Raw genomic sequence first — 24,406 nt, 5'->3', positions numbered from 1 at the left:
AGGATAGAAAAGGGATGTGAAACAGTAGGAAGAGAGGGATGAACTGCCATGATGTCCTGCCTCCTGTGGCAGACAGTAACTGTCCAAATGCATGCACAGCATATGGTCTATCTCACAGGACATTGAGTCATGAACCAAAAACACCCCCTTAAATATTTGGTTTCACCCCAACCACACACTCACAGACAAACACACACACAAACACAGTGATATCTGTCATAGACATGCATACCCTAGCCAATTACCCTAACCCTAACTTACACCCAATTCTAACCCTAGCCCTAAAACCAGGTCTTGATCCCCAAAAAGGCCTTTAAAGAAGTGAGGACCAGCTAAAATGTCCTCACTCCATATGGTTTATCACAATTGTTCGTATAAAATACACACGCACTCACACAAACTGATCGTCTCTCACACAAAAGAAAAGAGAAATTTTAATTTTATTTCGTAATCTTCTGCATCTCCCATGGTTCTCTCCAAGCAGCCGGGTGTGGGCGTGTGTTTTCAGCCCAACAGTGTCAAACTGCTAAAATACACAATCCCTGGACATAACGTCATATGTGAGTGATGGCGTCTCTCACCCAAAGCCTTGACTTGCCAAAACGCAGTCATAGTGGTCAACAAGGGTGAATTAGATCACTGTTACATCGTCATCTTCAAAGAACGCAATCTTGTCATGGAAACATTGAATCACAATTGCAGTGGACTGACACAGTCACTTTTTTCCAGGGTGTTAACAACAAAAAATGAAATAAAAACATGTTTAATGAAAAGGGAGATGATGGAAATATGCTGAATTGGGATTTCTAGTGGATTACACTTGCTTAGTTTTGTTTGTTTTCCTGTCTCAAGGTTTTGTTTTGTTTTCCTGTTTAAATCTGTAAACTAATCTGTGGCAAATGTAAGAACATATCATGAACCAGTCAATAAGACCACATGTGTATCTACAGCATTAAGATAGACCTATGTCTGTCTTTAAATTTTGTTAAAACTGGATAGTAATAGTGTTATATGTAATACTGCGTCTCATATCCTGTCCTTGTAAGTCATGATAAATATGATTACTAAAGAAAAACAAACAGAAATACAAACCACAGGGGTTGAAACTACTTCAGGACAAACGTGGCTCTGCAAAGTGAAACAGTGGAGCCATCTAGTGGTGTTATTCAAAAGTGACTGTGCAAGTAACAACCATGACCAAACAAAAATATAAAGATATGCAGATAGGTCACCATGAAATCTGCTTTTCACTGTCCTTCTCCACATCGTCATTATCTTCATCATTGTGTCTCCTATACAGCTCCATCTCATCCATCAGAGGAGGACCACCGCCTCCTGTCCACCAGTCCACCAGTCCATTGTTGAGGTCAGGAGGTTACATGAAAAAAAAGTCACTTGGGAAAGGACTGGAAAAGTGCACGGAGCTATTCTAAGCCTTGATGATAATGAGGCGGTACGGGTGTAATTCTAGAGCCGTGGTGTCTTTCGTCATAAACACACACACACACTATAAACTTTCAACATTCTTACACGTCTAAAATATAAGCTGCAACTCCATCAGTGGTGATCGGAGACGTTGTTTATATGCTACAAGTGTGAAGATCCTGGGTTGTTTTTTAAAGGAAGACATTATTTAATTACCAAAATACTGAATGGTATTAAAATCAAAACCAACTTCACATATTCTTTATTTCCCCCAAACACCTGTTCGTATATAGCTGACAGGTGTTTGTTATAATTCTTAGTGATCCATCTTGACAAATCCTTCATCTTTCTTTGTTTAACACGGCCTGCCCAGTTTCTCTCTCCCTGCCCAATGTTTATTAATACACCTAAACAGATTTGAGGTAGTCATGGCCACACAGTACACTGACAGAGAGAGAAAGGGAGGCTGGCTTCACTGACGTTACCCCCCTTCTTCTCCCAGTTCCCCTGCACTCGCTGCTCCTGCTCATTTTTTTTTTTTTGCTGCTCACTTTGTTCACTCTGTTGTTCGAGTCACGAACTCCTTTCCAGACAAATTCATCCAGAGGATATACGGCACAAGGACAGAGGAAACGGACACACGCACACTGGAAGTAAGTTCAGTTATAGTTGATGTGTGATGCGTAGTGGTTTAATAATACAGATGAAGTTTGAAAGGAAATCCCCTCACATATTTTGCCACCAACCATTCATTTTAACTCCTGTCTTTCCAACTACTAAGCAATACATTTGTCGTGAAAGGAAAATTCTTTTTACATTTTGTTGTTGCTTGTCTGAGGAAAAAATGTTTGGGTTTAGACTGCCAGTACTGCATTTAGGTGGTGAAGATCTACAGGAATGCGCCTTGTGCCCATGCTTGTCCTGCAGAGAGACAGCTGGTCACCGTAATTAACTCCCAGGGTTTTAGATCAGCTATGCACAACACCAGCCAGCCCTGGAACACTGGACGCAGTAGCCAGCCAAAGGGAAATAGGGAGTTTTGGGTACATTTTATATTCATATATACATTATCTGTTTGTTTATTTTATTTCATCTAAAGGTATCAGCTACAACTTTGGAATTTTGAGATGTTTTTGGCCGGGAAACAGCAATGCTCTATCTAACACTTGTCGTTCCATGCCCTTTCTACATTACAAATCTGTTTGATGACACTATTGGGTCAATTTGATCAATTTACTCTCTGGGAGTCTCTGGACCGTGTGTTGGCAAAACACCTCAGGGAGTGAAATTACAGCTCTCCATTATTCACCGGGGGGAGAGAGTACAGATGCCATCCATTAGGACACTGACATGTTATGATTATCTTTGTGTCATGCCACTCGTTGGACTTTCAGACATAAACAGTCAAACTTGTTTACATTAATACTTTTGGAGTGATGCCGTAAATGCATGCACTGACTTGTTTTGAGGAGCGTGTGTCTCACCCTGGCCAGGCAGTACATTGGTGCCCATGGCATGTAGCCTAAGGGGACAGCTGCTGGTCGCATACCCTCTAATAATCGTGCCCCTCTCCAGCTCTACATGCCTCTACTGTATGTGCTAATGACATCGGCATATGCGGCCAACGTGCTGACCTAAATCCTGTATTAACTTGTCATCGGTGCATACCAACTGTAGTATCTGTGACACACAACATGGTTTTCCAACAATCAGTTATGATGACTAACATATCCATATATTTTTGTCAAGGGATGAGACAGTTGTGAAGACTATTTACATCAAACAAAGCTACAAGAATTACCTGAAAACCAATGGAGGTAATGGACGACAACGCCTCCTCTGCTGGATTTGAACCGCTCCTCATCACTGAAGAGGGTGGGGAGCCGGATACAACTCTTGCAGTCCAGAGAGAGAACAACACGACACAATCAGGCCTCAGCCTCGCGGCAACACAGCTGCATCAGTCAGCTTTGATTCGGCCATATTTACAAGAGATGGACGTCCTGCTGAAAAGCTGCGAGGAACTTACCGGTATTTCTTTTGGCTCACGCTACTCAAAAGATTTCTCAGGCACACATGACTCAAGTCACAGTCAAAGCGAAGGGGAAGTTGCAATGGAGAGTGCATCTCCCCAAGCATATCTTTCCACAAACTACATAGACACACACATGGATGGGGCCGGGACGGAAGAGCAGCCAGGACAAGGGCAGCTGCAAGGCATGGACCCTATCACAAGCAGGTGTGGACTGAGCACAGGAGTTTGTTGCCAGACAGAAATGCCTGTAAGTTCAGCGGGCAACAAACTGAGTGAGGCTATGGTGGAGTATGAGGGTCAGCTGCTGGGAATGTTGTCCATGCTGGAGAGCTGTGCGGAAGAGGCCGGGATGGACTTTGAACCACAGGGATGGACGACAGATGACAGTCAAGAGTATGTACACATTAGCAAGGGTACAACAATGGTGCCCATTCAGCAAGTGGCACCAGTTAAGTTAGAGGACCAGCCAATGTGTTTGGAAACCTGGGCTGCTCAACGTGCAGAGGGAGTTTCCAGGGACAACAGCGGTGGTTCACTGGGTTCAGCAGCAACGACAAGCCGGAAGAATAATTTGCTTTGCTGTGACAACATGGTTGGCGTCTCAATGGAAGGACTGGAAAAGTCAGGGAAAACAGACCAGGCAGTTCCTGATCCACTGTCTGTGTTGCCAGGGCCATTAGGTAGCAATGAAAATGAAATACTGTACTGCGAAGGAACAGAGATGAGACACATGTACGACACAGAAACAAAAAGAGACATACGGGGGACTGAAGAAGAAGATACTGAAATGGCAGCTGAAGAGACACCAGAGCTCAAAATGGGCACCATTGATCTGAGATCTGGTTTGAACGAATTAAAAGAGTTGGGTTCTCAAATGGACGAGCGTATTCAGGAAGTCCAGTGCTTAGAGAAGAGGAGGAAGGACCTGCTGGCAGAGGTGCTGAAGCTTCGAGGGAATGATACCCAAACCGTAACCGAGGGGAGCAATAAGGAGGATCAATCCACGGAGGAGCACATTGACAGCAAAGTAGAAGAGCTAATGAAAATATTCAAGCGAGAAGAAGAGGAGAGAAGGGAGGAGAGGAAGAAGGAGATCCAGAGCCTCAGCGAGGAGAGAGCAGATGAGGAGAGGAGAATGTGGAAGGTGAACCTGGAGAGAATGGGGCTGCAAGAGGAGCTCAGGAAGCTGAAAAGGAGGCTCTTCACCATGGTCAGAGAGTGCACTCACAGCCAGTCCTCCCTGAACAACCAGCGCCGTGAGGTGGAGCTGCTCAAGAGAGAAGAGGTAAAAAACAAACAAACAAATTGATGCATTGCATTTCCAAAATCCTCATACTGTTTTAAATCTCTTTCGTCCCATGCTACAGGAGAAGCTACAGTCTCTAGTGCTCCAGCTGACAGAAGAGAGGAGTCAGCTGAAGTTAGCCCAAGAACAGCAGCTCATAGAATTACAGGCACAGCTTCAAGCCCAGACCAGTCAGACGTCCAACAGCCAGGAAGAGCTGACTGAGTACAGAAGACAGTCCTGTGGGGACATCCAGCAATATCTGCAGGGTGCACTAAAAGCTCTGGAGAACAGGTGCTGTCACCTTCTGGTATAAGGTTTTACTCCTGTAATGTTTTCAGCATTTAGATCTTTTGACTTTTACAGGGAACACAACCTAAAACACAATTTTGTCAGTTTGGGGTAGAAGCTCATTAAACATTCATTGGTTGCCTTGGCCAGGTATGAACCCATTCTGGTGGCATTGGTGAAGAGGAGAGACACCACAGCCGGAGCCCTGGTGAAAGCCAAAGAGCAGGCCCAGGAGCTGAGGGCACAGCTGAGACCACTTCAGGACGAGATCCAGAAGCTGAACCTCCAGAGAGCTTGTTTGGAGGAGAAACTCAAACTTATCTGCTTACATCGCAGAGAGGATGTGGGCCAGTACAAGGTGAGTAAGATGATATAGAGGGGGAGGCTTTAAGATAAAAGGAGAACAGTTGTCATAGGGCTTGGGTAAACTGCCCCTCAGCTTTGATTCTTGCAGCACTTACGTTTAATAACTTTTTCAGGAGACGGTGCACTGTCTGGAGGAGAGCAGCAGAGAACTGAAGACTGAGTTAATCATTCAGAAAAAGAAAACTAAAGAGCTAGAAGAGTTAAAAGACAGTCTTACCAAACAACTCCTCATTTACAGGTAAGATTAAAATATTCTCTATCACGTTCTGTTAATAACAGCTCTAATCACACTCTAATCTCCTTACAGGGCTGCCATCAACAACCATAATGAGTGTGTCGGTGAGACAAAAACGTGATTTAACAAATTAATATTTTTCCTTTATTTTTTAAATCTGCAACATAAATGCCCAGTTTCATTTAATGCACTTTACACACTTATTGTTTTGCCGTAAACACAAAATGGGACCGACAGTCTCGTAGAAAGGTTTTTCTTATGAATAAAGGCTTCTTGTACTCTAAAGTGTGACTGATGAATTCATGTCCGTCTGTACAGAGTTGAGGGTTTCATGTACTTATAAGGGCAACATGGCTGCAGAGCTAAACAGTGGAACACATTAATGGGGTGAGAGTGAGAGAGTGAGCTCAGGAGGAAAGGAGAGCACAATACATCACGACTAAACACATGAAAAGGCTTAAACAAAGCTAAGCACCACAGCCAACTGTTTGTGTGACTAAGGTTTGTTTGGAAAATATTTTAAAGCTAAGCATGACACCGATAAATACATCAAGTGGAGTTCAGGGTACAAGGGAACGCCCATTTGATTTTCTAGTTCTAACAGAGGCAGAACTGTAGTGATGAGGTTATTGTGGGTTAAGAGAAAATGCTGGCAGAGGTGTTGCTCTGTGGCTTCAGTTACTCTTGTACCCTGAAGATCTTCAGGAATAGTGCCATACTTCACAGAATCATCGTGTCAGTGACAGAGCACTCACAGGAGGATTTGTTCAACGGTTGCCTGTTGTCTCTCACAAATGTACAAATACAAACAGACTTCTACTGTTGTTTTCTTTATATTTTCATTTTATAACACCTAAAATAACGAATAAAATGAAATATTCATATCATAAAATAATGAAATTATACATTTATTAGGGATTGGACGACACCATTTATGAACTTTGAAGCTGTTAACCACATTTTCACACATTGTTTTAAATGAACAAATGAACTGCCCAAACATGACTCAGATAAAATGCTTTTGCTGATTTTTATTTACATAGTATAGCAAAGCATGTGATTTTCATATTGCATCAGATTTCACATTTTTATCTGTCTTATATCTGATGTAGTAATTTTGACCAGTATCGAACCAATACCGATACTGATTGCCATGTCTAAATTTTATGTATAAATAATGATAATAATATTATAACTATATGGCTCAATATATTTACTAATAATACATTTATTTTCACTCAATTAATGTAGCTAATCAGTCAATTAGTATGTCCTGTAGAATTGGCATATCTCTTTAAGACTCAAAAAGGCTTAAACAATGTTTACGATCATTATAAAATTTATTATATAAAGATTATATAAATGCTTATATAAACAGTAAGTGTGGTGGGCCTTGGATGTACAGTAATGCAGGTGGGCCTCCTACTTACCTACTTTGTTATGTGAGGAAAATATGCAAATAATATCTAATTTTTATATTCACATTTTAAGAGAAGTTATGTTTATTAGTAAACACAGCAAATTGATTCTTAGTTATGGCCTGACCGGAAATTGCAATTAATATTAATCAATATTGAGCTCATGGTTATTTATGATCATTTGCTGGTAATTGAGACACATTTTTAAAAAAAACTTAATCAACATTATGTGTTTAATTCTGAATAGGTTCATTTTTAAATGAGAACTTTGTAAAACTACGTTAGTAAATCATGATTTTGCTTGATAACGTGAGATGTATAATACAACCATGTCCTAATTCAAAAAAGAAGTAGAAGAAGAAAAAAACACAACAAGACTTTTCTTGTTCGCCATTGGTCAACCGTGATTTCCTCGCCGCAGTATGACGCTCTCTGATTGGACGCTTGCCCTGAGCTGCTCGCTCATTGGCTTATATTGACGCGGGGTCTTGAAACGGTGAAGTGAAGCTCGCCGTCAACATGTCCTCCTTCTCCTTCACGGTGTGAACGTTTCTCAGTCTGACATGTTTATGAGTGCTTAATAAAACCGTTAGAATGTCGACGGCGGACATGTCCGCCGTGCTGGGCATTCTCCGCTCACTGTACCGACACATACAGACGCTGGAGGAGTTCGCGGACAGCGTCGTGTTCAGAGAGGGACAGCGGGCTGTACTGCTCCAACAGTCGGACACAAACCGCTTCAAATCGTTTGTACGAGCTGTTTTCGTCTGCTTCGACAGGGAACTACAGCAAATACCGAGCTGCAGTCAGGTAAAGTCAGATTTTCACTTAAAAATGAAATGTTAAATGTTCATGCTAACTTTTCCGAGGGTTGACACGTTTCAGTTTGACAGAGTCGTGTTGTAAAAGAGCTTGTGGACTTTATAAAGTCTGCTGAGAAAGCTTAACAATGCACTTATTAAATGTGACGTCATATAACTTATACAGCTTTTTAAGTTAGGAATAAACAACATAAAAACGAACCAATTTTAGCTGTCATGCTAACTTTTAAGGCTGTCACGTTATCTATATTTGGTGTAGGCCTCTTTTTGACCGTCAAAATAGTTTTTGCTTTGTATATTATCATCTTGTTCTATGGTTAGGTTTTTTAACACTTAATTTATTAATGTTAATGTCAAATATGTTACAACATTGTGAACTAATGAACTATTTTGGTGAAAGATTAATCTGTTTTGTTAATAGTTAAAACATGTTTCTCATGATTATCTGCTTCTTAATATTTCTGGTTTATTTGCTATATATAGCAAAGGAATCATTACAACTCAATAACTTTGGTTTGTGGGCAAAACAAGACATTTGAAATTATTTCCAGGTTTGGAAAACACAGATCAACATTTTATGGAGCAACAAAAGTACTCAATTAATCAAAGAAAATAAACAACAGATAAATCGATTATGAAAATAATCATTAGTTGCTGTCCTACAGTTTAGTATAGATATGATAAGATGCTTCTTACTTAAGCATGATTATAATACTATTTTCTTGATTTTATGACCACAGATCTGCACTCTACCTGAGCTTCTGGCCTTTGTTCTTAACAATCTCAAAAGGAAACGAAAAAGAAACGTCTTGGCACATGGCTACAATTTTATGTCCTTGGCTCAGGAAGAGCGGGATGCAGACCACTTCAAGTTCCAAGGAGATATAACTCAAAGTGCTGCTTACATCCATGGCAGCGATTTGTGGAAGAAAGTCACAGCACGCCTTGGCACAGACATCACACGGTACCTGTTGGAGAGCTGCTCTGTGTTTGTGGCAGTCCCTCCATCATGTGTTTTTCAGGTTAGCGGTGTTCCCGTGTATGACAGGGTGTCCGTGGCTAATGCCTCCACCGGGTTTTATCTCCATCCTCGCAGTAGGGCACATGACAGTACTCGATTTGGAAGGTATCAACGGTCAATGACCTTGAGAACAATGCACGTAGTTCAGAATCCTAAAGTCAGTAAGAGGAGGAATAGAATGAGTGAACATTTGAAAAGAAGAAAAAGAAAGAGAGAAACTGATCAAAATGTAGAGGAGAAGGGTCAGTCTTGTAAAGGAAAGAGAAGACGGGTCGGACGGCAAGAACCCACACAGGACATCAAACAGGTTTGCTCTGAGACAGTGGAGGGAGGGCCCTCTATGGCAGTGGAACAAACACAGACTGTGAAGCCTGCGGAGCAAACACAGTCTGTGAAGCCTGTGGAAAATGGTACTGGTTCCAAACAGGTTGCTGCAATGCAAACAACAACACTTCCCTCGGAGGGAGGCCCCAGTTGGAGATCAGGTATTTTCCCCCCTATACCTCCTTCACAGTGTTTCATTCGCACTTTGGGATTCATGTACAGTGGAAGGGGAATGCGTTGCTTCCTACTCAACAGGAAAAAGAAGAGTGTTGTTGGACCCAAGAGGCTACAAGGGCAAGATTTAGTAAGAATTGTCTTCTTTGAGGGAATGGCTTATCTAAATGGGCGCGAAAGGAAGCCAAAGAAACTCCCAAGACGCTTTTTCAAAATGGTCCCCCTCTTCCGTCAGCTGTTATGTCAACACAGGAGATGTCCTTACAGCAGAATACTGCAGAGCATGTGTCCACTGGTGGAGGGGAGCGATCCAGGACAGGGAGAGTTGATCTCCCTCTTGCATCAACACTGTGCACCTCACCGTGTCTACCTTTTTGTCAGGGAATGCCTCTCTGCTGTGATTCCACATGAGCTGTGGGGCTCCGACCACAACCGTGTGATTTTCTTTGCGAGGGTCAGGGTCTTCCTGTGCAGTGGCAAGTCCGAGAAGCTCTCGCTGGCTGAACTGCTGTGGAAGATGAAGGTGAATGACTGTGACTGGTTGAAGATCAGTAAGACAGGTGAAATTGTTTTGTGACATGTTTTTTTTTTTTGATTTTCCCTGTTATGTGTATTTTTGGCTAATGTGAACCCTCTCATATGCAGGCAGGTTCCCACCCAGTGAGCTCTCATACCGGACCCAGATCCTGGGTCAGTTCCTGGCTTGGCTAGTGGATGGCTACATTGTAAGCCTTGTCCGAGCCTGCTTCTATGTCACTGAGTGTGTGGGTCAGAAGAATGCCCTGAGGTTCTACAGACATGAAATTTGGGCTAAACTGCAGGATTTGGCCTTCAGGTACACACTTGTATACAGATCTGAAAAATACTAATGTTTCCACAGTCACTGACAACAAGCTCAACATTTTTGTGATTTAGAGGTCACCTTTCCAAGGGTCAGATGGAGGAGTTGACTCCCACACAAGTGGCATCCCTTCCCAAAACCACTGTCATCTCCCGCCTGCGCTTCATTCCCAAGTCTGATGGCATGAGACCTATCACAAGAGTCATAGGAGCAGATCCCAAAACAAGGGTATGCCTATATCAATGAGTTTTGTATTGTGCTGAAAGCATGTACAGTGTTTTTAGGACATTTTTTTTCTTTGTTACAGCTTTACCAAGGGCGTGTTCGGGACTTGCTGGATATGCTGCGGGCCTGTGTGCGTTCCACTCCTTCTCTCCTGGGCTCCACTGTGTGGGGCATGACAGATATCCACAATGTCTTGCGCTCTTTGGCTCCAGCCCAAAAGGACAAGCCAAGCCCTCTCTACTTTGTTAAGGTTAAAGCAAGACTGTTGTGTCTCAATCTCAAATTTTGGTATTTTAAATTGGGGACAAATACCATCTAATCATCCCGTAATTTCTCCCATTTTAAGGTGGATGTAAGTGGAGCCTATGAGAGTCTGCCTCATGACAAACTCATTGAAGTGGTTGGTCAGGCCCTGTCACCCGTCCAGGAAGAACTCTTTACCATCCGCCGCTTTGCCAAGATCTGGTCTGATTCCCATGAAGGCCTGAAAAGGGCCTTTGTTAGACAGGTACCCTGCATGCTTGTGTATGTTCTTTATGTAATATATTTTAGCCATTCCAGAGATTTTCTTGTTTTGTGTCATTATAGGCAGATTTCCTGGAGGACAACATGGGATCCACCAACATGAAGGGGTTTGTGATGTCACTGCAGAAAAAAGGCAAAGTTCACCATGCCATACTGGTAGAGCAGGTAACATCCGGAGATTATTTTTGTTAATAATGTTTGATACAATTTAATTTTTTTTTTCAATACTTATTTCTTCTAGCATTTCTGTTCAGACCTTCACGGGAAAGATGCTTCACAGTTTTTCACTCAGATACTAACTGGCAGTATTGTTCAGTTTGGAAAAAAGTAAGAAATTACATTTGTGAGCATCATGTCATACAATGTGAGTGGATGTTCTATTCTGATTGTGGTGCTGTGTTGTTTTCAGAATGTACCGTCAGTGCAGAGGAATTCCCCAGGGATCAGTCGTGTCCAGTCTGCTCTGCTGTCTCTGTTATGGTCACATGGAGAATGTGCTGTTCAAAGATATCATTCAAAACAAAAGGTACAGCTCTCACCTCTTTGTGTGTCAGTTAACGTTGTCCACTGTCAGTGCAGTAACAGATGAGCAGCAGCAGAGGGCAGTATTTATTCATATGTATGTGTGTTTCCTGTAGGTGTCTGATGAGACTGGTGGATGACTTCCTTCTGATCACCCCAGACCTACAAGAAGCACAAAACTTCCTTGAGTATGAATCGCACCAGCTTTGTCAAACATAGCACTGCTCATGTGATACAGTGTGACGCAACCAAAACTGATGTCTTGTAGCACAGCCTCATCTTTCCTCCTGCACTTTCATGAACTTTTAGAAAATCAGTTATTATTAACTTCATTACCCAGAGTTAGGGTGAAGCTGCCAGACTGTTCTGAAGAAAACAAAATTGCTGCCAGTGGGTTTAAGTGCTACATGGCTTTATTATGATTTCCTCTTCATACAGAAGAATCCACCTCAAGTGGAGTTATTATTGTTAGAAAACGTTCAGAATGTTTTGTAGTTGGTAACACAATTTAAATGTAAAATTTTAAAATAAAAAATAACTCTAGTTATCATAATGTACAGCTGAATGCCTTCTTTGTTTTCTAATTAATAATAGTACTGTCACTTTTTGTGTAGGGTCTTACTGGCTGGGGTACCACAGTATGGCTTGGTGGTAAACCCACAGAAGGTAGTGCTCAACTTCCAAATGTCGGGAAATGTGAGTTCCTGTCCAAACATTCACGTTCTGCCCCTCCACTGCCTTTTCCCCTGGTGTGGACTACTCCTTGACACACACACGCTGGATGTCTACAAAGACTATTCCAGGTGAAATGTCACGTTGGTTGTAATTATACTGCTCAATTATTGCTGAGTATATTTCCTTCATGGGGCTTTGTCAGTTTTTATGACATCTTTCTCATCTACTCTTTCTTCTATGCTTCATCACTGAGCCCATGCACTTTGTATCTTCTCATAAATACTCTTATGTCAGCTAGACACAAAGAGATTTAAGCAATCCTATATAAGTTTATTACCTGGCTGCCACACTGTGCAACATTCCTTTAATGTTCTTGGAGGTTTGATGTATCATTTGTTGACTGTATGACAAGAACACCTACCATCATGCAAGTTGATATGCATGCAACAATAGATCAATTGTCATCAGTAGGTCTGATCATCAGTAATCATTTGAAAATGTAATGGAGCATCACCACATAGCATCAACATATTTAGTGTTGAAAATATGACCAACGTGAAAAGTCCAAGAACAGGTTGAAATCAAAAAGGCAAAAGACCACTTAAGCGCAAATGATCAATATACTTGATAAATACTTGAAAATATTAGAACTGCATCTCCATTTTTCATGATAAACCTTTGCATACTTAGTCCTGTCTTCTTTGTTTACTTGTTTATTTTTCATCCCTCACAGCTATGCAGGTCTGTCTCTGCGCTACAGCCTCACTTTGGGCTCTTTCCACTCAGCTGGACAGCAAATGAAAAGGAAAATGATGGCCGTCCTCAGACTCAAATGCCACACCCTCTTCTTGGACTTAAAGGTCAGAGAAGTAATCATTTCAAAAGGTGAAATCAAAATAGAGCAGACTTCTTCTGGCTTTTTTGATGGTCTACTGTTGCCCTGGCAAACTCTTTATGGTTCCAAATGACAAAAGCTAGCCTATTACACACTTGATAGCGTTGATATATTTTTATATCAACGCTGTTAATGATGTTTGCACAGTCTTTTTATTAATTTTCCCCCACAGTGCACAGAAAGGCTCAAAACAAATACATTAGCAGTCTCATCTGAAAGACATGAGCTACAATGGCCTCGTCCTTCCTTGGCAGACTTTATCAGCGTTTTGATTCAAAAACAAAACGCTGTGTCGCTGCGGCTCCCCCACTCCCCGGGGAGATAAATGGCAACAAAGTGGAAGTTGTAAACTTGCCAAGCTCCATGATACAGATGGAGTTTGTGACACATGACATTTCAAAGACAAACAAATGTATCATTAATAAATATTTGTAGGACAAAGTAGGACAGAAGGCTACAAACATGACAGCTGGTTAATTTTGCATACTGTATTATAGATCATGTATACATATTAAAGACAGTATTGGTTTCATTAACATAATTGTGTTTAATTAACAGATCTATTGTTGCAGTAGATCAATATTTGTTTTTCTATTTCCATTTCTAGTTGCACCTGCCCTTTTGAACTAACTATAATGGCAGGTTAATTTTCTTTTTCAGACCAATTGCATTGAGGCAGTCTACAAGAACATCTACAAGCTGGTGTTGCTCCAAGCACGCAGGTGATAACACAGACTCACCCTTCTCTCTCAAACTTGTCTGGCTATTCTCCTCTGACATTCTGCTCAGTCACTACTCTAGGGGTTATAGAGAATGGTCCAAAAAAATGAAAACATCCAAAGTGTGGGCTGCAAACCAGCAGTTTCTGAAATACTTGGACCAGCTCACCTGACACCAACAATCATACAATGTTCCAAATCACTTTAATCACCTTTCTTCCCTGTTCCAATGGCTGGTTTGAACTTCAGGAGGTTGTCTTGACCTTGCTTGCGTGCCTAAATGCATTGAGTCGCTGAGATTAGATATCTGCAGTAGCAAGTAGTTGAACAGTTGTACCCTATAAAGTGGCCAGTGAGTTCGTGTGTATAAACACACTGCGCTTTAATGTATGCTCACTGGCCTGAACTTAATAGATAGGCCTGCAAAGACAATACTGCCTTTTAAATAAACACAGTTAAGGTTGTCAATCAATAGCTGAGAACTTACTTTGCCACCTTTTACCTGAGAATGTAAGTATCTGAATGGACAGAGTCCGTCTCTGTTTTCTCTTGCTTTTATTAATTAGTTTTGTCCGGTTTTTCTCTTAAGGTTCCATGTCTGTGCCCAGAGTTTGCCCTTTGCTCAGACAGTTGCTAAGAACCCTGACTACTTCCTGCAGATGATATGGGACATGGCAGAGTACGCCAATCATCTTATCAGACTCTGCAACAAAGGCAACATTTCCCACTGTTTACTGTACATCTGGAGAAAAGTGACGTAAACAATGTGAAGCTTGTTAGTTATTTTTCATAATTTTCTCTTTCATTTCTTTCCAGGATTGATTTTAGGCAGCAAAGCTCAGACGGGCATTGTGCAATATGAAGCAGTGGAGCTTATTTTCTGTCTTTCCTTCTTGCTTGTGCTGGCGCCGCACCGTCCCCTGTATAAGGATCTGCTCCCACATTTGCACAAACGTATGTACCCTTAATCAAAAGACTTATAAAGAGATTATCACAATGAATGGTGTTATTATTGTGACACATTCTCTTAGTAATTAGTAATAACAATAAAGAAATATTCAGCACATGCACAAAATGTATACAACACATAAAACCATAGATACAAGAAATCATAAGAAAGTTATGAGTAGCTTTTCTGTTATTCATTGGAGCCTGCGATTAAGTGTTCAGATGTGTCTTGTTTTGCATGAACAACAATCCATAATCTAAAGATTTTAGTTTCAATATTTAACTCAAAACCTAATTAGGCAAAAAAAAACAATAACAACAAATTCTCATGTTTCACTTTATGCAAAAGCTTTATTGGAAAAATAAAGAACATAAAGCTGCTTACAGCCTCTATCAAGACAGTCACATTTTAGTAGTGCAAATTGATTTGTTTCGGAATACAGTCACTGACATATGGGTGGTCTGAGAATAATAAGCACATATCTCTTTCACTACAAGTCTTGCTACAATTAGCCAGGGAGGCCAATATCTTTGAATATGGACTGTGAGAGAAACACCAAACTTAACATGCCTAACTCTAACCTATGCTGAGGTTGGTTTATTGTTGCATTTGATTTCACAGGTGTTGGGATGCATATAACCATTCACATCAAAAAATAAAAGCTCAATCTCATTACCTTCTGTCATCTGTGGTCAGGGAAGCGCAGTCTGGAGCGGCGTCTGGGGGATCTGAGGTTGGCCAGAGTCCGACAGGCCACTAACCCAAAGACTCCGGTGGATTTCTTGGCCATCCAGATGTAGACTACCAGCATGCCACATTTATAGCACCCAGCAACCTTGAAACCCTCGGCAAAGGTATGATGCCCAGCTTCACTGACATGTTCAATCTAGGTTTTATCTTAAAATCTCCAAATTCAAGATATTCAAACTCAAAATCAAAATATAGTTGTTGTTTTTTTCTCTTTAGGTTTCATTGTCTCATACTCGAATGAGCAGTGTGTTGAAATCAGTCGATGGGATTTTCCAATCTGTTAGTTTACCAAAACAATTTTCATGTCCATCACAGAGTCTGTAAAAAGAGAGAAAATAGCCTCTCGGTCTACTTACATCATAAATAAGGCACTCCAGTACTGAAGCCAACACAGTCCATAAAACAATAATCTATAACAGTAAAGATGAATAAGTTTATATCCCCAATTTACAGAACTGAACCAGGTCACAGCCCTGAGCTGTTACTCTGTCTGGACTTTGATTTACACTTCCTGATAGTTTTCCATTAAGGACCCATGATATCAATCTGCTCACAGAAATACTGTCAATAATTACAGTGAGTGAGTTAAATGTTGTACACAGTGATGACGTTCAATACATTACTGATTTGTGAAGTTAATATTAATATGTTTGAACTTGAAAGCAAAGAAAAGCGTGTGTCTCAGTGTGGTGTTACACTGTCCAATAAATCCATCTTTGAGGAAACGTGTGATTTGCCTGTTGTGAGGCCAGCTCCTCACAGTACTGCTGAATGTAAACATAAAAAAAATGAATAGTCAAGTTCATAGTGACTGATTTATATGTCGACTCTCCTGATTCAAGAAGAAAGATCCATTGTAGTGGTGATGACCATGGGGAAGAGGTTTTCAGTAAATTTGTTTCCTAGGCACTCTGGTTCTTCTGTTCCCGTGCTTCAAACTCAAAGCCGTCATTGCAGTAGGGGTTGTGCTCAGTGGGAGCTGAGGATCTTTTGAGTCCATGGCGGGTCAGTCTGTAGATGGCCACGGTAGGGATGGAAATCACTGGGACCACACTGATGAGGATGATTATGGCAAAAACCCAGTCTGGGTATGGCTTTACTTCAGGTTTGGGGAATAATTCCTAAAGAAACATACAATAAAAATATACATAATGTGAATATAATGTCTTATTTTATTTTAAGGCTGTAGTTTCTACTCAACCCATTGCCAAATTAGTTCACACAATGCCGATCAAGCTCATCAGCATCACATGACTTTAGCAACATTACTGCGCTGCACATGGGGACACATTTTACATCATGACCGAGCAGGCAAGGCGGAAGAAGCACACAGCGCAAGTAAAGTTCATACAGCTACATACAGCAGCACTCTGGCTGGAAACACAGAGAAGTGTCCATGTAAGAAATGGATTCTACTACTAAAAATAAACCTGGACATTGTCATCAGAACATTTCAGGTTGGGTATGCATTAATAACACATTATTTATGTTTCTCTGTGCCCCCTTTTACTCCTGTGAGGCTGCATTCAAGGGCTTCTCAGTGTTCCAACTCGGTGCTCCAGTGTTCCAACTTTTTTTTTTTTTTAGGTCAAACTGGGAAGACATACTGTATATGTCAAAAAATTGTATTTTGTTGCTCAGAGCCTTTAAACAACATGTTATAATTGCTGTTCTCAGAAAAATATTGACCCACTGCACCTGTTATCAGAGTTACTGTAATAAATATCTGTCTGAACTATAGGTTCCTCAACAGCATATAACACAATCTAATACTGTATTACACATGTTTACCCACAATGGAGATTGTTTTCACTTCTGTCTGTTAGCAGAATAATAACAACAATAATAATAATAATAATAATAAAAAACACTGAATTGGTTTATTTTATTTATTTATTTTTTTTAATGAACTTGGTGGGAGAACAAAAAGAACCCATTTAATTTGGTAGCTGATCTGATCAAGGGTGTGGATACAGGACGTCCTCTTCTCTTCACTGTCTCTAACAATTCATTTAATTTTGTGTTTTAGTACTGGCAGATGCTGCTTCCTTTTTGACCAAATGTCTGCTTTTGTAGCCAGAAAATTGTCCCAACATATTTATTAGTCATGAATGTTCCTGTCTTTAGGTGCTGAGTAGTTGAAGAGAGGTGGGTTTGAGTTTTAATGACAAATACAGTCAAATTGAGCTTGAACAAAACAATATGCATTATGTCAGCACCCTCAACCTACTTACGTAATCTGGGTTCCATGTGGGGTAGGTTGGGTGTTGCTGTGCCTGCACAACCACGTAGGCAATCAGCACCACCAACAGCATAACAGGACTGATTACCATCCAGCATGCCTTCCAAAAGATGTTGGGCTTCTTCCCGTTCATGAATTCGATATCTTCAGCGAATCTGTCAAGAGGACACGGGAAATGAAAAACAATTGTAATTAAAATTGCTCATAAATCTGAGGACTGAAGATTGCAGAGCTCTGTTGATTACGTTTTCATTCCCCGAATATAGATGACTCCAATAATCTCCATGAATGCAATGATGAGCAGAGGTACAGAGCCCACATAGGTATTAAAAACCTCCACCCAGTAGTTCCCTGAACTCGGGGTGAAGATGAGAGCTATTAGGAAAGATATCAGGCAGATGATGGCTATAGAAGAGGGAGAAAAAAAGATTTAATGAATATGAATTCAAAGGCAACACAATGTGTTCTCTTGCCTTTTTGGGAACATTTGCGCAGATTTGAATGTACCTGTTACAACTTCTTTAGGGATCCACTTAGGCACCAGATTGAGGTCGTTGATGGGTGTGAGCACTCCCTCCAGGTTGCCAAACATGGAGGACAGGCCCAAGCTGAAGAGCATAACAAAGAACAGTATGGCCCATACCTGGGAGCCTGGCATCTCTATCACCGCCTCCGTGAACACAATAAAAGCCAGGCCAGTACCTGAAGCACTCTATGTGGAGGAAGATTTTAAAAAAATTAATGGGGAAACGGATACTGACGTGCGCTGTTTACGGGCACACGATGTACTGTACTCCAGGAGAGAAAAGGGAGGGAAGAGTAGATCACAGCCACATTAGAAAGATTGTACTGTACATGTTTTTTAAAATTCCAGTACCTGGTCAAGGAAGGTTTTAAGGTCACAGTGCCTCAGGTTCAAACTGGCCACCTCAGTAGGAGAGGTCTGGTTTAGATACTCAAACCAGTTCTCATAGTTGTCCACTGTAATGTTCTGGTCTGCTAACTCAAAGTGGTTGGTCAGAGCCAAGATGTTTCTGCAGAGGAGATACAAAAGTTCATTGGTACTTGGAAGCAAAAAAGATGTTGAATTTTTACTGATGTGCATACATACTCTTGTAGACAGGCATTAAAGACATTTTTGGCTTTAAATCCCAGGATGGAGAAGATTGAAATAGAGGCGTACAGAGATGTGGCGCTGTTTATTATTCCGACTACAAGTGTGTCCCTCTCAACATTGTTTCTAATAGACACAGAACACAATCAAAGACGAGCTCAAATACAGTACAATTAATGTTTCCTCAGGCATAATTGCCAGTTTTCTTCTTACTTCTCTTCATTATAGCTGGCGAAAGCTATGAGACCTCCGAAAGCCACAGAAAGAGAGAAGAAGATCTGGGTGGCAGCATCTAGCCACACACGAGGGTTCTTCAGTATTTCCCACTAGAGTGAGCATAAAGATAACACATCAGATTGTTGGGTTTCACCTCTCACCCGAGAGCAGAAGTGTCCCTCCACTCGATTATTTGTGGCCCGCCACTTCTACTGGGTTCCCAGTTGCTGGGTACATTTTGGAACGGTAAAGCCCTCAGCGTCAGCTTGCATTTCCACTGAGAACAGTACATTTACTTGGTAGGCGAGGTGTGTCCAATGGCTGCATCAGCATAATACGTAGCGTGACATCATACCGATGTAGCAACATCAAACAGCAGACAACAAAACAGACAACGACACAACAGACAACAATGGACGACGTCCAACAGCTTTTTTTGTTTGTTTGTGGCTGTTTGTCTCAATGTTGAGCTTTGAATTTCTGTGAAATACCATCACGACTATCTTTTCTTGCAGATATCATGATGGAACATTGTGTTATAATCCTAAAATCATACTGTCCACTGCCTACTGAACAGTCATTATTTTGCCTAGTTTTTACCTTTTGACCAGACTTGTCACTCCGTTGTGTCAGGTGAGACGGGTGGTGTCGCTGACCCTCTCTTGTGTTGAGAGACGGTTTCTCAACTTTGTCTCCTCTGTCAAACCATTTCAAAGGTACAATTTGTAACATTTCAGAGGGTGTATTTACAAAAAGTTCACATACTTCTCACAAGTATAGTTGTAAAAGTATAACTTTGTTTTTTGTAGCCTTAGAATTTGACTTTTTAGATGTAAGATCATCACAGCTTTGCATGACTATATGTCCTAAAGTTTGTTTAGAACATCTGGACCTATGGAAACCTCAGACAATACTTGAGGTGCTTGTTGAGGATGACATGCTGTGAGAGCCACTGCAGCTCCCTGACGTAATAGGGAAAGGGAGGGGTGACTATGTTGTACTTTGCAGTCTCGCCATGAGATAGCTGTAGATATTACATACTGAACCTTTTAAATGAGGAGAAATACCTCAGAGACAGATGGTTTGAAAGAGTAGTGAAGGAAGACATCTCTGTTAAAGTTGAGAAGTCATCTCTCAACAGAGGAGGAAGTCAACGATGCCACCTATCTCCCAAATACAATCCTGTCCTTTCATTGCTTCCCAGCAAACAACCAGTCTAATGTAGTGTCATGTGACCTCGGGCGACTTAAATGACCCTCAGTAGAAACCTAAAGCTCTCTAACGACTGTAGTTGACTATCATTGTTAGTGTCTATCACACCTCACACCTCAACTTTCAGGAGTGAAGAAGTTATTTGGATGAGAGATGTTTTCCAGAAATGTTCCAGTCCAATTGCTACGGATTCAATTACTTTCAGAAAACTATGACCCAGCTGGATGAGAATCTACACAGACATAGGAGAAGCAATGTTACAGCACCTGCAATGGCAACAAGTCACCACACTCACATCAGGAGAAAAGAGGTACGACAGTCCATCAGTTGCTCCAGGCAGAGTGAGGGCACGAATCAGGAAGATGGTTAGTACCAGGTAAGGGAAGGTGGAAGTCACATACACAGCCTGTATATTAAAAGAAAGTTACAATACAGTGGACACATTTTTAAAATTAGATTTTGTATACATTTCTCAAGGTAAACCTTCCTTTCCTATGGACTTGATGCCTCTGATGAAACAGATGTAGATCACGAACCAGGCACTGGCCAGACACACGACTATCCACCACTGTATAGAGCCGTTCGTCTCAATATTAGGCGAGATGTTCAGTGTCTCACGGTACCAGAAATAATTCACTGGAGTGCTCTTCTCACACTCTTCATTGTAACCTACGCAGATGCACGTACAGGTTGGAAAACAATGACAAAAGATCTATGCATTTCTTAGAGGGGTTAATTATTCTTTTTCTTGTAACTGTCCGTGCCATCTGTGTGGTTATGCAAACCTTTGTGACAATTCATCTATCGGAGGCAGCCAGAAAGACTGGCGGGTGTTTTGTTACCTGTGCGATTCTCATTTAGAGGACAGTGGCTCCATGGCAGCGGATCTTGGAAGGAGTTAAAGATGTACCAGAGCACCCAGGCCATGATGGTGTTGTAGAAAATACACACCAGGAATGACACAACCATGGAGGCGATTCCTGCGTATGAAAATATTTAAAACAAATTATATGATACATTTTAAATCACCAAAAATATTGAATAGTGTGAGTTTTTCCTCATTAATGTTATTTTCTTTTTTTTTGCTCGTCACATAGGAGAATTTCTGGCAGAAAGGCTTTCCATCATGGAACAATTATGTTCGTTTTATAAATGTAAGTTCTTCTGCTGCCTAAATGTAACTTAACTCTGACTAAAAAACACAAAAAAATACAGAGAAAGGGAAGGAAAGACAAAATCTAAACAAGTCAATATTAACATTTGTTGCTCCTCCTGGTACACAGTCCTGCTTCATCCATTGCAAACCTCTATATATTCTGCATATTGCAATTATTAAACAGTACAGTCTTGGGGTTTCTATTCGGCTATGCATAGCTGACATAACTGTACCTGCATTTTGTAGTAGGTACAAATACGCATCATACTGCAATGGTAGATGATGCATTTTAGTTCAAATTAATATTCTTGAGATAAATTACTCAAATGTAATCCTGCTAATCTGTTTAGTTGTTCGTAACAGAAGTGAAGAGAGAGAGAAAAAAACCTTAGTTTAGTTTTTACGAAGTTCACCTACCGACCCCACCCAGCAGTGGTGAGATGGTGTTCCAAGCACCAATGCTGCCCAGGTGGAGCCGTTGTCCTATTGCCATCTCCAGGTAGAGCAGGGGCAGCCCCTCAAACACTAAAGCGATGAGGTAGGGGATGAGGAATGCACCTGAAGATGATAAGTGAACATAAACAGCAGCTGAATTATCCACATACTTTGTTTTTTTAAAGATCATCAGTGGCAATTTAAGTTGGAGAATCACCAGGAAGTATTTTTCTTCTGTTTTCCAGGTTCTTGAAAACATGAGTGGAGCTGAATCAGGCAAGTACAAATTACATTACTCCTTACTACATGTGTAAATAGGCTAAGGCAAGAGTAGCCATAAAAATGTAGAAGACTAAATGATCTCACAAATTATAGTTGTATCGAGACTCATAATCTCGGTGTGTGAAGTTGATAGACTTGTGCACATTTCAGGGATCAGCTGAACTTTACTCTGACCCTGGTCCTTTACAATTCTTTGGCTTTGGAGCCAAAGATATCACAGAGACAGCTACAGAGAAGTAAATAGTGGAATTTAAGATAAGTGGGGGAAAAAAAGCTTCCTGATGCTCCCTGTAATTAAACACACAAAGATAAGGCAATGATCCGATACCACGCACAATGGTCCTTTTGTTAATAACTGTGGACTATTCAACAACATTTCGGATAAAACGCACAAGCTCTCTCACATCAAATGTTGTGGAGTAATATGAAATGGGGAAAATTAAAAGTTAAGATGGTGTCTTACCTCCTCCATAGATTTGACAAAGGTAGGGAAAACGCCAAATATTTCCAAGTCCAACTGCAAAGCCAATGCATGTCAACATGTACTGGACCTTGTTGTCCCACTGGGGTCTCTCCTCGGAGTCTTTAGCACCGCTCATTTTCAGCTGGTCGAAAGACTTGATACAACCAAGTTCTGTTCCAAGGATTCAGTTCTAGTAGTCCCTGCATACACTTCAATCAGATAGTGTAGTTTTCATTTAGTGGAGAATTGCTGCTCTGATCTCAGATCTGTCAGAAGGTCTTGAGTGGTTCACTTAAAGTGATGTCCAGCACCTTACTCTCGTCTACACCCGCTTCAGGGGGCTGTCCTTCTCTGTCCAATCAGACTCAGCAGTGAGTCAGAGACTCTGGAGTTTATTGTTTTTTTTTTCTTAAGTGATCAGACCAAAAACAAGAGACGGAGAAGCATCAGGCGGCGTGATTTAGTGTCTAAACTGCCCCGTCTGTTTAAATGGTGTGCGTGTCCTCAAATTAAATGGTAGTAGTACTATTACTAGGATGTAATCACTGAAAAAAGTCATTGTGATGAAGTTGTGTCATCACCAACCTATTAGAGTATGTTGATTCAAACAGAAATGGCAGAGCTTCTTATTAAAACTCTAAATATTAAAAAGATTATTATTTAAAAATCAGCTGTTTCACCAGCATGCTAACATAGTATTTATCTCAACAACTGTATAGTACTACAAATGACACACACAAATATAACCTCCCTGGCAGATGTAAACACTGAAAACCAAATAAGTATAGAAGAAATATATTGACATTAGATGGCTGACACCTAAGATGAATGAAAGACCAGGAGAAGTTGCTTGACTGTTCCAAAGAGGTATTTTTATCTGATCAATCTAGAGATTATTTATAATTAGTCTCATAATGATTTCGAGATCCCATTAATTAATCAGTAAGTCTACTTTGCAATAAAGTCATCCACAAACACTTGCTTAGTAATAATACTATAAAGAACAAAACAGAAACCTGCATTAATTATTGCAAATCATAGCCTAGTTTATCACAGATAGTTTACTAATAATGGCAATCAAACCATTTAACTGATACAATATCGTCACAGACCATCTACTGTAGCTACTGTGGTGGAATATGACCCTGGATGTACAGTCAGGTACATACATGTTTGGACAGATGACACATTTTTGGTATTTTTGTCACCGTACACAACCACAAAAATTTAAAAATACTTTCAGCTTTAATTCAAGCGGTTGAATTAGTGCATTAACCATTTAGGAATTCCAGTGATTTTTTTATGCCTAGTCTTCCGTTTTCAGTGGCTCAAAATGAATTGGATTGGCAGGCAGTTTCATGACCTGATGTGGCCTAATATGTCGTCATTCCTCCGCACATTAAGCAGATAAAAGGTCTGGTGTTTGATAGCTCTTCAGTGGAATCCTTAATTAGAGTCAAAAGGGAGTAGGGCTAACCAGTTAATCGAAATTTGATCAAAATCCTAATATGGCCAGAGGTGCAATATTTCTCAAACCCTAAATGAGTGTCACATTACCGTCTTAGATAAAATATTGTGTTGACCTATGTACATATTCTACAGACTTCAGAAAACATGTTTCTCACAGATCTACACAAATATCACACAGTGATCATATTATTCAAATGAAAAGGAGAAGAAAAACCCCTTCACATTCACATGCCAATGCGGAGGCGACAAGGACTGCTAACACTTAATAACTAAAAAGTCAGATTACAATCCATATCAAATCTGATATATTAAATATCTGG

General features: G+C 40.7%; 3 protein-coding genes across 4 annotated transcripts; 2 read left to right on the top strand and 1 right to left on the bottom strand.

The window, feature by feature from the left end:
* Positions 1-1,773: 1,773 nt before the first annotated feature.
* Positions 1,774-5,922, top strand: sync (syncoilin, intermediate filament protein). Its single transcript, XM_044052552.1, has 6 exons — positions 1,774-2,078; positions 3,175-4,745; positions 4,828-5,039; positions 5,187-5,394; positions 5,516-5,640; positions 5,710-5,922. The coding sequence occupies exons 2-6, from the start codon at positions 3,237-3,239 to the stop codon at positions 5,756-5,758; spliced, it is 2,103 nt and encodes a 700-aa protein (XP_043908487.1). The 5' UTR covers positions 1,774-2,078; positions 3,175-3,236; the 3' UTR covers positions 5,759-5,922.
* A 1,630-nt stretch (positions 5,923-7,552) lies between these two features.
* On the top strand, positions 7,553-16,221 carry tert (telomerase reverse transcriptase). Of its 2 annotated transcripts, XM_044052548.1 has the most exons (16): positions 7,553-7,865; positions 8,617-9,955; positions 10,041-10,230; positions 10,311-10,464; positions 10,544-10,711; positions 10,808-10,969; positions 11,050-11,151; positions 11,228-11,313; positions 11,396-11,512; positions 11,625-11,696; positions 12,123-12,311; positions 12,917-13,043; positions 13,739-13,800; positions 14,387-14,511; positions 14,614-14,751; positions 15,443-16,221. In XM_044052548.1, the coding sequence occupies exons 1-16, from the start codon at positions 7,650-7,652 to the stop codon at positions 15,544-15,546; spliced, it is 3,351 nt and encodes a 1,116-aa protein (XP_043908483.1). In that variant the 5' UTR covers positions 7,553-7,649; the 3' UTR covers positions 15,547-16,221. The 2 variants fall into 2 exon arrangements, with proteins under 2 accessions (XP_043908483.1, XP_043908484.1); XM_044052549.1 differs by lacking the exons at positions 14,387-14,511; positions 15,443-16,221 and having other exon boundaries at positions 14,614-14,734.
* Positions 15,072-22,908, bottom strand: LOC122786326 (sodium-dependent neutral amino acid transporter B(0)AT1-like). Its single transcript, XM_044052551.1, has 12 exons — positions 22,617-22,908; positions 21,854-21,994; positions 21,123-21,260; positions 20,768-20,949; positions 20,576-20,686; positions 19,066-19,178; positions 18,850-18,978; positions 18,616-18,772; positions 18,246-18,450; positions 17,984-18,143; positions 17,731-17,893; positions 15,072-16,617 (listed from the first exon to the last, which is right to left on the bottom strand). The coding sequence occupies exons 1-12, from the start codon at positions 22,750-22,752 to the stop codon at positions 16,399-16,401; spliced, it is 1,854 nt and encodes a 617-aa protein (XP_043908486.1). The 5' UTR covers positions 22,753-22,908; the 3' UTR covers positions 15,072-16,398.
* Between the last annotated feature and the right edge of the window lie 1,498 nt (positions 22,909-24,406).

The sequence above is a fragment of the Solea senegalensis genome, linkage group LG20 (genome assembly GCF_019176455.1).
Source record: "Solea senegalensis isolate Sse05_10M linkage group LG20, IFAPA_SoseM_1, whole genome shotgun sequence".
NCBI lineage: Eukaryota > Metazoa > Chordata > Actinopteri > Pleuronectiformes > Soleidae > Solea > Solea senegalensis.
Note: the sequence above shows the minus strand (reverse complement) of the source record. Positions and strands in the feature narration are given on the sequence as shown.